Raw genomic sequence first — 13930 nt, forward strand, 5'->3', positions numbered from 1 at the left:
TGGCTGATTTCTTTTCATTTTCCCATGATGTCAAGCATAGAGGCACTGAGTTTGAAGGAAGGCCTCCACAGGTACACCTCCAATTGACTCAAATTATCTCAATTAGCCGTTCAGAAGCTTCTAAAGCCATGACAAGCTGTTTAAAGGCAGTCAACTTAGTGTATGTAAACTTCTGACCCACTGGAATTGTGATACAGTGAATTATAAGTGAAATAATCTGTCTGTAAACAATTGTTGGAAAAATAACTTGTGTCATGCACAAAGTAGATGTCCTAACCGACTTGGCAAAAATATAGTTTGTTAACAAGAAATTTGTGAAATGGTTGAAAAACAAGTTTTAATGACTCCATCCTAAGTGTATGTAAACTTTCGACTTCAACTGTATATATAGGGATCAGATATATCAGGGATCCTTGCGTGAAAATGATTGGAACCCCTGGTGTAGGGGTGTGGTATAAAACAAATGATTAGGCCTATAGCTTTCTTGCCACATTAGTTTATTAATAATCCGTGATCAGCAACGGTGAAGAAAGGTTGTAAAAGCAACAGATGCCATCGTCAACATAAACATGGTCCTCCTTGTCTGTGGGCCAACCCAGCGTGACGGGCAGTATTCATACCGTACCGCAGAGGGAGAGATGTGCGGGTGAACGGTCGACGTCACAGCCACAGGCAGCAGATGGATGGGCGAGAGTTGTGTGTACCTTGCCGCTGCTTCATGGCAATAGAGAGATGGCGTCCGCATCCCGATGAATAAGCAAAAAAAGAAGAGGAAAAGGGATGATGCTGGACCCTACGCCTAAAGGGGAAACCGTTCAATTCAACACATCAGCTATGGAGGGATTCATCTCTCTTTCACAATCATTTCGCTCCGGGGATGTTAACGCCCTTTTCGTGCGTTTTTAAACTCCTCGATTGATTCCTTCCAACGAAGGAGGTGAGGAGATTGCTGTCCGGTAGGCTAGATCTGTTTTCTTCCTCCGCTTCTCTGCCCATCTGACGCAGGGGCGAGGAGGAGAGGAGAGAAGGGGAAGAGAGGAGAGGGAGGGCGATGGCTGCTGGAGGAGGATGCGGGGACACGGTGGAGCAGTGCCGGGCAGAGGTGGAGCGTTTGACCCGTGAGCTAGCGGAGGCGAACCGGGAGAAGATCCGGGCTGCGGAGTGCGGTCTGGTGGTTCTGGAGGAGAACCAGACCCTGAAGCAGCAATATTCGGATCTAGAGGCCGAGCAAGAGGCGCTCCGACAGGAGCTGGAACAGCTACAAGAGGTATCAACCACTTAAAACACGCTATTAAATAACACCCTAAGTTAACCATAAACATTGGCCCATGTGATATAAGTTCAGTGCTTCCTGGAAATGTATTCGTAAACATGCATTAATTAGTTAGCCTCAATCCAACTTCATTCGGCCCAAAGCGGGTAGACTACATCCCTTCCAAGGGATGAGTGATATCAGCGAGATTTGGGCAGGGCCCCCCGCCCCATCCACAGAAGTTGGCACCAGTCAGACACATTTACATTACAGCGGATCTGAGTCTGTCAGAGATACACAGGCCTCAGCAGACAACTGGGAGGGGACGGAGAGGGCTTTGTTGCCGGAGCAGGGAGTAGCGTAGTAACTTGATGCTATGCGCAAGTCTGACACGCAGGTATGGACTTTCCAAGGTGTGCTACTGATGCGCATTTTGGTGCAATGGAATATCATATGTTTGTTGTGCTAGGCTACTTTGCGTGCCTGGATGGGTGTTGTTAATTATGTGTCAAACAGCTTTTGCATGCCTCTTTAAACAGATTCTTTAAGAGATACTGAATTCTGCAATACACTTGAACACCTATGGGGGGAAGTGTTAACCATCTATTCAAAAAGTAGATATGTGAAACATTGTGTAAGCTATACAGTACTTAGGGAATGGTGTATTATAGTGGTACTATCTGGCTGGCAGACTCACTATGTGGCACACCCACATTTGGGTTAGTCATGTCCTGCTCTAAGATTCACACCTGCTCTCTCCTATCCTCTCTTCCTTTCCTCTTCCTCTCCTCTCTCTCTCTCTCTTCTCTCTGTCCTTTGTTCTCCTATTCTCTCTCTCTCTCACTCTTCTCTCTGTCCTCTGTTCTCCTATTCTCTCCTCTCTCTCGCTCCTCTCCATATCCTTTGTTCTCTGTTCAGATTTGGTGTCTGTGTCTCCCCCACATCTTCTTCTCTGACTGTTCCCAGTGAACACGTGTTTCACAATAAATCAGTCAGTATTTTCAAATTCACTAGAGTTTGATATAAAAACAAAACAAGATTACAAAGCAAATCAAGGGCATCATGAAGCCTGACAGAACTTGATTTAACCAGAATGCTATATTACTGGTCTAATCAAAGCAAGCCTTTTCACCTTTACACTACATATAATCATAATACTTATTTCTCCATCAGACCTCGGTTCAAATAAATGTGTATTTGAGTATCTGGCGTAAAAGTTGTTTAAAAATCGGAGTATTTGAGTATTTTCAAATGTAAGCATTTTCAAATCCACAGCCAAAACAAATACTTTTTTTAGTATTTTAATGGTTATTTGTATAAACCAAATAGTCAACCAAATACTTATTTCAAATATGATTTTCAAATACCTGGGTGAATGTATGGGAGTGTATTTGAGTCAGTGTATTAGAATTTTTCATATACTTTCCAAGTGTATTTCCAAATACATAAAAATGGACTCATCTTTTCAAATAAAAATATATAATTTGAATACTTACTTTCCAATGTATGTAAAAGTAATTGAGCTATTTTAAATAGTTTTTCAACCCAAGTCTGTTCTTCACTACCATGTGTAACGATTTTCTTCTTCCTCTGATGAGGAGTATGAAATATCAGACCAATGCGCAGCGTGGTAAGTGTCCATAATATATTTAATAAACTGAACACAGAATACAAGAGAAATAAATGAAAGCCGAAACAGTTCTGTATGGAAAACAACTACCCACAACCCATAGTGGGAAAACAGGCTGCCTAAGTATGGTTCTCAATCAGAGACAACGAATGAGAGCTGCCTCTGATTGGGAACCATACCAGGCCAAAACCAGAAATACAAAACCTAGAATATAAAACATAGAATGCCCACCCCAACTCACGCCCTGACCAAACTAAAACAGAGACATAAAAAAGGCACTAAGGTCAGGACGTGACACCATGATTGGTAATTTATTCCTGTTCATTTCAATAATCAATTCTTGCTAATTAGATACTCTGTGCCAAGGTGTAATACATTTTTTACAAATACTCTGTCGATCTGCAACAAACAGTGTTTTCTTTGCCGTTTTCTTTCTGCCGTTGTCTTATGGCAGTATTCATTCACTGGTTTGTTAGCTATAGTACAGACGGGTGTGTCTGTAGGCAGCTGACAATGCATTTACAGTAACTGAAGGTCAGTGTGTGTGTGCGTGTACGTGTTTGAGTGTGTGTGAACTTGGCATACATTCTGAAGCACTATTAGATTGTTTTGGACATGATGTAGGCAGCCAATAATGAAGGCATGCCTGTGACTTGTCCTGTCCACTCTGCATATGTCATATGCAGTTTAAACCCCCCCTGTCACGTCTTAACCTGAAGCTGAGCTTTGATTGGTTCACTGGGGCTGACAGTTTCTCAGGCATACCACCGCTGGCTGCAAAGTTATACTTGAGACATATGGCAGTATGCAGGCTTGGTACCTGCTCAATTGGTAAAGTATCAGGCATCCACTTTAACCTGAAGCTGAGCTTTAGGTTTTTCTTGATGTGTTGTGAGCTTGGACTGGACTACTCTGTTCCTCATTGCTCATTTAGACCAGGTTCAGTTCAGAAGGAAAGCTACTTTAAGCACAGACATGCATACTGGAAACAGTCCACTGTGACCACCGTGTTCCCTCTGTGAACTTTACCGCAGTTCACCCTTTACTGGAAACAGTCCACCGTGACCACCGTGTTCCTTCTGTGAGCTTTACCGGAAACAGTCCACCGTGACCACCGTGTTCCCTCTGTGAGCTTTACCGGAAGCAGTCCACCGTGACCACCGTGTTCCCTCTGTGAGCTTTACTGGAAATAGTCCACCATGACCACCGTGTTCCCTCTCTGAGCTTTACTGAAACAGTCCACCGTACCAATATGCTTTACTGGAAACAGTCCACCGTGACCACCGTGTTCCCTCTCTGAGCTTTACTGGAAACAGTCCACCGTGACCACCGTGTTCCCTCTCTGAGCTTTACTGGAAACAGTCCACCGCCAATTGTTCCTTCTGGAGCTTTACTGAAACAGTCCACCGTGACCACCGTGTTTACTGTCCACCCCACTCCCTCTCTGAGCTTTACTGGAAACAGTCCACCGTGACCACCGTGTTCTCTCTGTGAACTTTACCAAACAGTCCACTACCACCGTGTTCTCTCTGTGAACTTTACTGGAAACAGTCCACCGTGACCACCGTGTTCCTTCTCTGAGCTTTACTGGAAACAGTCCACCGTGACCACCGTGTTCCTTCTCTGAGCTTTACTGGAAACAGTCCACCGTGACCACTGTGTTCCCTCTCTGAGCTTTACTGGAAACAGTCCACCGTGACCACCATGTTCCTTCTCTGAGCTTTACTGGAAACAGTCCACCGTTACCACCGTGTTCCCTCTGTGAACTTTACTGGAAACAGTCCACCGTGACCAATATGTTCCTTCTCTGAGCTTTACTGGAAACAGTCCACCATGACCACCGTGTTCCCTCTGTGAGCTTTACTGGAAACAGTCCACCGTGTCCACCGTGTTCCCTCTATGAGCTTTACCGGAAACAGTCCACCGTGACCACCGTGTTCCCTCTGTGAGCTTTACTGGAAACAGTCCACCGTGTCCACCGTGTTCCCTCTCTGAGCTTTACTGGAAACAGTCCACCGTGACCACAGTGTTCCCTCTCTGAGCTTTACTGGAAACAGTCCACCTTGACCACCGTGTTCCCTCTCTGAGCTTTACTGGAAACAGTCCACCGTGACCACCGTGTTCCTCTCTGAGCTTTACTGGAGTCCACCGTGACCACGTGTTCCACTTTACTGAAACAGTCCACCTTGACCACCGTGTTCCCTCTGAGCTTTACTGGAAACAGTCCACCATGACCACTGTGTTCCCTCTCTGAGCTTTACTGGAAACAGTCCACTTTACTGGAAACAGTCCACCGTGACCACCGTGTTCTCTCTGTGAACTTTACTGGAAACAGTCCACCGTGACCACCGTGTTCCTTCTCTGAGCTTTACTGAAACAGTCCACCGTGACCACCGTGTACCCTCTGTGAGCTTTAAAACAGTCCACCGTGACCACCGTGTTCTCTCTGTGAACTTTACTGGAAACAGTCCACCGTGACCACCGTGTTCTCTCTGTGAACTTTACTGGAAACAGTCCACCGTGACCAATATGTTCCTTCTCTGAGCTTTACTGGAAACAGTCCACCGTGACAACCGTGTTCCCTCTGTGAACTTTACCAAACAGTCCATGTTACAGTGTTCTCTGAGCTTTACTGGAAACAGTCCACCGTGACCACCGTGTTCCTTCAGTCCACTGACCACCGCTTTACTGGAAACAGTCCACCGTGACCACTGTGTTCCCTCTCTGAGCTTTACTGGAAACAGTCCACCGTGACCACCGTGACCACCCACCGTTTCCTTCTCTGAGCTTTACTGGAAACAGTCCACCGTGACCACCATGTTCCCTCTGTGAACTTTACTGGAAACAGTCCACCGTGACCACCGTGTTCTCTGTGACCACCGTGTTCCTTCTCTGAGCTTTACTGGAAACAGTCCACCGTGACCACTGTGTTCCTCTCTGAGCTTTACTGGAAACAGTCCAGTCCACCATGACCCACCGTGTTCTCTCTGTGAGCTTTACTGGAAACAGTCCACCGTGACCACCGTGTTCCTTCTCTGAGCTTTACTGTCCACCCACTGTGTTCCCTCTCTGAGCTTTACTGAAACAGTCCACCGTGACCACTGTGTTCCCTCTCTGAGCTTTACTGGAAACAGTCCACCGTGACCACAGTGTTCCCTCTCTGAACTTTACTGGAAACAGTCCACCGTGACCACAGTGTTCCCTCTCTGAAACAGTTTACGTCCACCGTGTCCACCGTCCCTCTCTGAGCTTTACTGGAAACAGTCCACCGTGACCACGGTGTTCCCTCTCTGAGCTTTACTGGAAACAGTCCACCGTGACCACAGTGTACCCTGTTCTGTGAGCTTTACTGGAAACAGTCCACCGTGACCACCGTGTTCCTCTCTGACCGTGACCACCGTGTTCCCTCTCTGAGCTTTACTGGAAACAGTCCACCGTGACCACCATGTTCCCTCTCTGAGCTTTACTGGAAACAGTCCACCTTGACCACCGTGTTCCCTCTCTGAGCTTTACTGGAAACAGTCCACCATGACCACTGTGTTCCCTCTCTGAGCTTTACTGGAAACAGACCACCGTGACCACCGTGTTCTCTCTGTGAACTTTACTGGAAACAGTCCACCGTGACCACCGTGTTCTCTCTGTGAACTTTACTGGAAACAGTCCACCGTGACCACCGTGTTCCTTCTCTGAGCTTTACTGGAAACAGTCCACCGTGACCACCGTGTTCTCTCTGTGAACTTTACTGGAAACAGTCCACCGTGACCAATATGTTCCTTCTCTGAGCTTTACTGGAAACAGTCCACCGTGACAACCGTGTTCCCTCTGTGAACATTACTGGAAACAGTCCACTGTGACCACAGTGTTCTCTCTGTGAACTTTACTGGAAACAGTCCAACGTGACCACTGTGTTCCCTCTGTGAACTTTACTGGAAACAGTCCACTGTGACCACCGTGTTCCCTCTCTGAGCTTTACCGGAAACAGTCCACCGTGACCACTGTGTTCCCTCTCTGAGCTTTACTGGAAACAGTCCACCGTGACCACCGTGTTCTCTCTGTGAACTTTACTGGAAACAGTCCACCGTGACCACCGTGTTCCCTCTCTGAGCTTTACTGGAAACAGTCCACCGTGACCACTGTGTTCCCTCTGTGAACTTTACTGGAAACAGTCCACCGTGACCACCGTGTTCCTTCTCTGAGCTTTACTGGAAACAGTCCACCGTGACCACAGTGTTCCCTCTCTGAGCTTTACTGGAAACAGTCCACCGTGACCACTGTGTTCCCTCTCTGAGCTTTACTGGAAACAGTCCACCGTGACCACCGTGTTCTCTCTGTGAACTTTACTGGAAACAGTCCACCTTGACCACCGTGTTCTCTCTGTGAACTTTACTGGAAACAGTCCACCGTGACCACCGTGTTCCTTCTCTGAGCTTTACTGGAAACAGTCCACGGTGACCACTGTGTTCCCTCTCTGAGCTTTACTGGAAACAGTCCACCGTGACCACTGTGTTCCCTCTCTGAGCTTTACTGGAAACAGTCCACCGTGACCACCGTGTTCTCTCTGTGAACTTTACTGGAAACAGTCCACCGTGACCACTGTCTTCCCTCTGTGAACTTTACTGGAAAAAGTCCACCGTGACCACCGTGTTCCTTCTCTGAGCTTTACTGGAAACAGTCCACCGTGACCACAGTGTTCTCTCTGTGAACTTTACTGGAAACAGTCCACCGTGACCACTGTGTTCCCTCTGTGAACTTTTCTGGAAACAGTCCACCGTGACCACCGTGTTCCCTCTCTGAGCTTTACTGGAAACAGTCCACCATGACCACTGTGTTCCCTCTCTGAGCTTTACTGGAAACAGACCACCGTGACCACCGTGTTCTCTCTGTGAACTTTACTGGAAACAGTCCACCGTGACCACCGTGTTCTCTCTGTGAACTTTACTGGAAACAGTCCACCGTGACCACCGTGTTCCTTCTCTGAGCTTTACTGGAAACAGTCCACCGTGACCACCGTGTTCTCTCTGTGAACTTTACTGGAAACAGTCCACCGTGACCACCGTGTTCCCTCTCTGAGCTTTACTGGAAACAGTCCACCGTGACCACCGTGTTCCTTCTGTGAACTTTACTGGAAACAGTCCACCGTGACCACTGTGTTCCCTCTGTGAACTTTACTGGAAACAGTCCACCGTGACCACCGTGTTCCTTCTCTGAGCTTTACTGGAAACAGTCCACTGTGACCACCGTGTTCCCTCTCTGAGCTTTACTGGAAACAGTCCACCGTGACCACCGTGTTCCCTCTGTGAACTTTACTGGAAACAGTCCACCGTGACCACTGTGTTCCCTCTCTGAGCTTTACTGGAAACAGTCCACCGTGACCACCGTGTTCTCTCTGTGAACTTTACTGGAAACAGTGTGAACTTTACTGGAAACAGTCCACCGTGACCACTGTGTTCCCTCTGTGAACTTTACTGGAAACAGTCCACGTGACTGCCGTGTTCCCTCTCTGAGCTTTACTGGAAACAGTCCACCGTGACCACTGTGTTCCCTCTGTGAACTTTACTGGAAACAGTCCACCGTGACTGCCGTGTTCCCTCTCTGAGCTTTACTGGAAACAGTCCACCGTGACCACCGTGTTCTCTCTGTGAACTTTACTGGAAACAGTCCACCGTGACCACCGTGTTCCTTCTCTGAGCTTTACTGGAAACAGTCCACCGTGACCACTGTGTTCCCTCTCTGAGCTTTACTGGAAACAGTCCACCGTGACCACCGTGTTCTCTCTGTGAACTTTACTGGAAACAGTCAACCGTGACCACTGTGTTCCCTCTGTGAACTTTACTGGAAAAAGTCCACCGTGACCACCGTGTTCCTTCTCTGAGCTTTACTGGAAACAGTCCACCGTGACCACCGTGTTCCCTCTGTGAACATTACTGGAAACAGTCCACCATGACCACCGTGTTCCCTCTGTGAGCTTTACTGGAAACAGTCCACCGTGTCCACCGTGTTCCCTCTATGAGCTTTACCGGAAACAGTCCACCGTGACCACAGTGTTCCCTCTCTGAGCTTTACTGGAAACAGTCCACCTTGACCGCCGTGTTCCCTCTCTGAGCTTTACTGGAAACAGTCCACCGTGACCACGGTGTTCCCTCTCTGAGCTTTACTGGAAACAGTCCACCGTGACCACAGTGTACCCTCTGTGAGCTTTACTGGAAACAGTCCACCGTGACCACCGTGTTCCCTCTCTGAGCTTTACTGGAAACAGTCCACCGTGACCACCATGTTCCCTCTCTGAGCTTTACTGGAAACAGTCCACCTTGACCACCTTGTTCCCTCTGAGCTTTACTGGAAACAGTCCACCATGACCACTGTGTTCCCTCTCTGAGCTTTACTGGAAACAGACCACCGTGACCACCGTGTTCTCTCTGTGAACTTTACTGGAAACAGTCCACCGTGACCACCGTGTTCTCTCTGTGAACTTTACTGGAAACAGTCCACCGTGACCACCGTGTTCCTTCTCTGAGCTTTACTGGAAACAGTCCACCGTGACCACCGTGTTCTCTCTGTGAACTTTACTGGAAACAGTCCACCGTGACCAATATGTTCCTTCTCTGAGCTTTACTGGAAACAGTCCACCGTGACAACCGTGTTCCCTCTGTGAACATTACTGGAAACAGTCCACTGTGACCACAGTGTTCTCTCTGTGAACTTTACTGGAAACAGTCCAACGTGACCACTGTGTTCCCTCTGTGAACTTTACTGGAAACAGTCCACTGTGACCACCGTGTTCCCTCTCTGAGCTTTACCGGAAACAGTCCACCGTGACCACTGTGTTCCCTCTCTGAGCTTTACTGGAAACAGTCCACCGTGACCACCGTGTTTTCTCTGTGAACTTTACTGGAAACAGTCCACCGTGACCACCGTGTTCCCTCTCTGAGCTTTACTGGAAACAGTCCACCGTGACCACTGTGTTCCCTCTGTGAACTTTACTGGAAACAGTCCACCGTGACCACCGTGTTCCTTCTCTGAGCTTTACTGGAAACAGTCCACCGTGACCACCGTGTTCCCTCTCTGAGCTTTACTGGAAACAGTCCACCGTGACCACTGTGTTCCCTCTCTGAGCTTTACTGGAAACAGTCCACCGTGACCACCGTGTTCTCTCTGTGAACTTTACTGGAAACAGTCCACCTTGACCACCGTGTTCTCTCTGTGAACTTTACTGGAAACAGTCCACCGTGACCACCGTGTTCCTTCTCTGAGCTTTACTGGAAACAGTCCACGGTGACCACTGTGTTCCCTCTCTGAGCTTTACTGGAAACAGTCCACCGTGACCACTGTGTTCCCTCTCTGAGCTTTACTGGAAACAGTCCACCGTGACCACCGTGTTCTCTCTGTGAACTTTACTGGAAACAGTCCACCGTGACCACTGTGTTCCCTCTGTGAACTTTACTGGAAAAAGTCCACCGTGACCACCGTGTTCCTTCTCTGAGCTTTACTGGAAACAGTCCACCGTGACCACAGTGTTCTCTCTGTGAACTTTACTGGAAACAGTCCACCGTGACCACTGTGTTCCCTCTGTGAACTTTTCTGGAAACAGTCCACCGTGACCACCGTGTTCCCTCTCTGAGCTTTACTGGAAACAGTCCACCGTGACCACTGTGTTCCCTCTCTGAGCTTTACTGGAAACAGACCACCGTGACCACCGTGTTCTCTCTGTGAACTTTACTGGAAACAGTCCACCGTGACCACCGTGTTCTCTCTGTGAACTTTACTGGAAACAGTCCACCGTGACCACCGTGTTCCTTCTCTGAGCTTTACTGGAAACAGTCCACCGTGACCACCGTGTTCTCTCTGTGAACTTTACTGGAAACAGTCCACCGTGACCAATATGTTCCTTCTCTGAGCTTTACTGGAAACAGTCCACCGTGACCACCGTGTTCCTTCTGTGAACTTTACTGGAAACAGTCCACCGTGACCACTGTGTTCCCTCTGTGAATTTTACTGGAAACAGTCCACCTTGACCACCGTGTTCCTTCTCTGAGCTTTACTGGAAACAGTCCACTGTGACCACCGTGTTCCCTCTCTGAGCTTTACTGGAAACAGTCCACCGTGACCACCGTGTTCCCTCTGTGAACTTTACTGGAAACAGTCCACCGTGACCACTGTGTTCCCTCTCTGAGCTTCACTGGAAACAGTCCACCGTGACCACCGTGTTCTCTCTGTGAACTTTACTGGAAACAGTCCACCGTGACCACTGTGTTCCCTCTGTGAACTTTACTGGAAACAGTCCACGTGACTGCCGTGTTCCCTCTCTGAGCTTTACTGGAAACAGTCCACCGTGACCACTGTGTTCCCTCTGTGAACTTTACTGGAAACAGTCCACCGTGACTGCCGTGTTCCCTCTCTGAGCTTTACTGGAAACAGTCCACCGTGACCACCGTGTTCTCTCTGTGAACTTTACTGGAAACAGTCCACCGTGACCACCGTGTTCCTTCTCTGATTTTTACTGGAAACAGTCCCCCATGACCACTGTGTTCCCTCTCTGAGCTTTACTGGAAACAGTCCACCGTGACCACCGTGTTCTCTCTGTGAACTTTACTGGAAACAGTCAACCGTGACCACTGTGTTCCCTCTGTGAACTTTACTGGAAAAAGTCCACCGTGACCACCGTGTTCCTTCTCTGAGCTTTACTGGAAACAGTCCACCGTGACCACCGTGTTCCCTCTGTGAACATTACTGGAAACAGTCCACCGTGACCACAGTGTTCTCTCTGTGAACTTTACTGGAAACAGTCCACCGTGACCACCGTGTTCCCTCTGTGAACTTTACTGGAAACAGTCCACCGTGACCACCATGTTCCTTCTCTGAGCTTTACTGGAAACAGTCCACCGTGACCACCGTGTTCCCTCTGTGAGCTTTACTGGAAACAGTCCACCGTTACCACCGTGTTCCTTCTCTGAGCTTTACTGGAAACAGTCCACCGTGACCACTGTGTTCCCTCTGTGAACTTTACTGGAAACAGTCCACCGTGACCACCGTGTTCCTTCTCTGAGCTTTACTGGAAACAGTCCACCGTGACCACCGTGTTCCCTCTGTGAGCTTTACCGGAAACAGTCCACCGTGACCACTGTGTTCCCTCTCTGAGCTTTACTGGAAACAGTCCTCCGTGACCACCGTGTTCTCTCTGTGAACTTTACTGGAAACAGTCCACCGTGACCACTGTGTTCCCTCTGTGAACTTTACTGGAAACAGTCCACCGTGACCGCCGTGTTCCCTCTCTGAGCTTTACCGGAAACAGTCCACCGTGACCACTGTGTTCCTTCTCTGAGCTTTTCTGGAAACAGTCCACCGTGACCACTGTGTTCCTTCTCTGAGCTTTACTGGAAACAGTCCACCGTGACCACTGTGTTCCCTCTGTGAACTTTACTGGAAACAGTCCACCGTGACCACCGTGTTCCTTCTCTGAGCTTTACTGGAAACAGTCCACTGTGACCACTGTGTTCCTTCTCTGAGCTTTACTGGAAACAGTCCACCGTGACCACCATATTCCCTCTCTGAGCTTTACTGGAAACAGTCCACCTTGACCACTGTGTTCCCTCTCTGAGCTTTACTGGAAACAGTCAACCGTGACCACTGTGTTCTCTCTGTGAACTTTACTGGAAACAGTCCACCATGCCCACCGTGTTCTCTCTGTGAACTTTTCTGGAAACAGTCCACCGTGACCACTGTGTTCCTTCTCTGAGCTTTACTGGAAACAGTCCACCGTGACCACTGTGTTCCCTCTGTGAACTTTACTGGAAACAGTCCACCGTGACCACCCTCTGTGTTCCGGAAACTCTGAGCTTTACTGGAAACAGTCCACTGTGACCACTGTGTTCCTTCTCTGAGCTTTACTGGAAACAGTCCACCGTGACCACCATATTCCCTCTCTGAGCTTTACTGGAAACAGTCCACCTTGACCACTGTGTTCCCTCTCTGAGCTTTACTGGAAACAGTCCACCGTGACCACTGTGTTCTCTCTGTGAACTTTACTGGAAACAGTCCACCATGCCCACCGTGTTCTCTCTGTGAACTTTTCTGGAAACAGTCCACCGTGACCACTGTGTTCCTTCTCTGAGCTTTTCTGGAAACAGTCCACCGTGACCACTGTGTTCCCTCTGTGAACTTTACTGGAAACAGTCCACCGTGACCACCGTGTTCCTTCTCTGAGCTTTACTGGAAACAGTCCACTGTGACCACTGTGTTCCTTCTCTGAGCTTTACTGGATGAAAGGGAAAAAGAGAGAGTTTGTCATAAATGATTCATCATAGCATGCTCTGCTTTCATCATGGTAGTGTTGTGCTAGACAGTCAGTTTCATTTCATGGGAATGTACAAGCCTGATTGTTAATGATCAACTCAGGAACCTAACCAGATCTCCTCAGGGTACAGGTAGCAGGAGTCAGTGATTCTAAGCACTATCAAGTGTTTATGCTAGATATTTCCCTGAGCCAAATTTAAACCTGAATTTAAACCAGCATTTTCTAATTCAGACATTAACCTACAGTGACAGTCTGCCTTCTGCGCTACGTCTTAAGTCATTCTGTTCATTCTAAAACATGATGTAATTGACTCCTGGTATAATATAATCATTAGGTAATTGAGTTCTTCAGAAGGCCTGGTATAATGTAATAGCCATTGGTTAACAACGGGATAGGACCCAGAAGGACCAGCCTTGGCAATAAAGATCTACTGACAGCTTGATGTTAATCAGCCTGCTCCACAGTTATCCATCAGATTGGTTTTGAAGGGAGGTATATTTAGGCTCTGCTCATTTTATTGATTTGCTTTAGGAACGTAACGTACACTCACTCCATCTAGGAATTGGTGCATTCATTTTTTAAATTGGAAGTGGTTTTCAAAGAGTAGGTTATAGTACTATGTAGTACAGTGAGCTCCAGAAGTTTTGGGACAGTGACAATTATTTTATTTTGGCTCTTTAATGCACATTTAAGTGACATTGTCCCAATACCTGACAGTCTGCACTTGTATCATTTCAAATCCAAAGTGCTGGAGTAC

General features: G+C 48.0%; 1 protein-coding gene across 1 annotated transcript in view; it reads left to right on the forward strand.

Moving 5' to 3' along the window:
• Positions 1-697: 697 nt before the first annotated feature.
• The window catches only part of LOC115106108 (protein bicaudal D homolog 1-like), a 47828-nt gene continuing 34595 nt past the window's right edge, over positions 698-13930 (forward strand). Inside the window, exon 1 of the mRNA XM_065008186.1 lies at positions 698-1267. Within this exon, the coding sequence (XP_064864258.1) occupies positions 1052-1267 (216 nt within the window). The 5' untranslated portion in view covers positions 698-1051. The remainder of the gene's footprint in view (positions 1268-13930) is intronic.

This window comes from Oncorhynchus nerka, linkage group LG23 (assembly GCF_034236695.1).
Source record: "Oncorhynchus nerka isolate Pitt River linkage group LG23, Oner_Uvic_2.0, whole genome shotgun sequence".
In the NCBI taxonomy this organism is placed as follows: Eukaryota; Metazoa; Chordata; class Actinopteri; order Salmoniformes; family Salmonidae; genus Oncorhynchus; species Oncorhynchus nerka.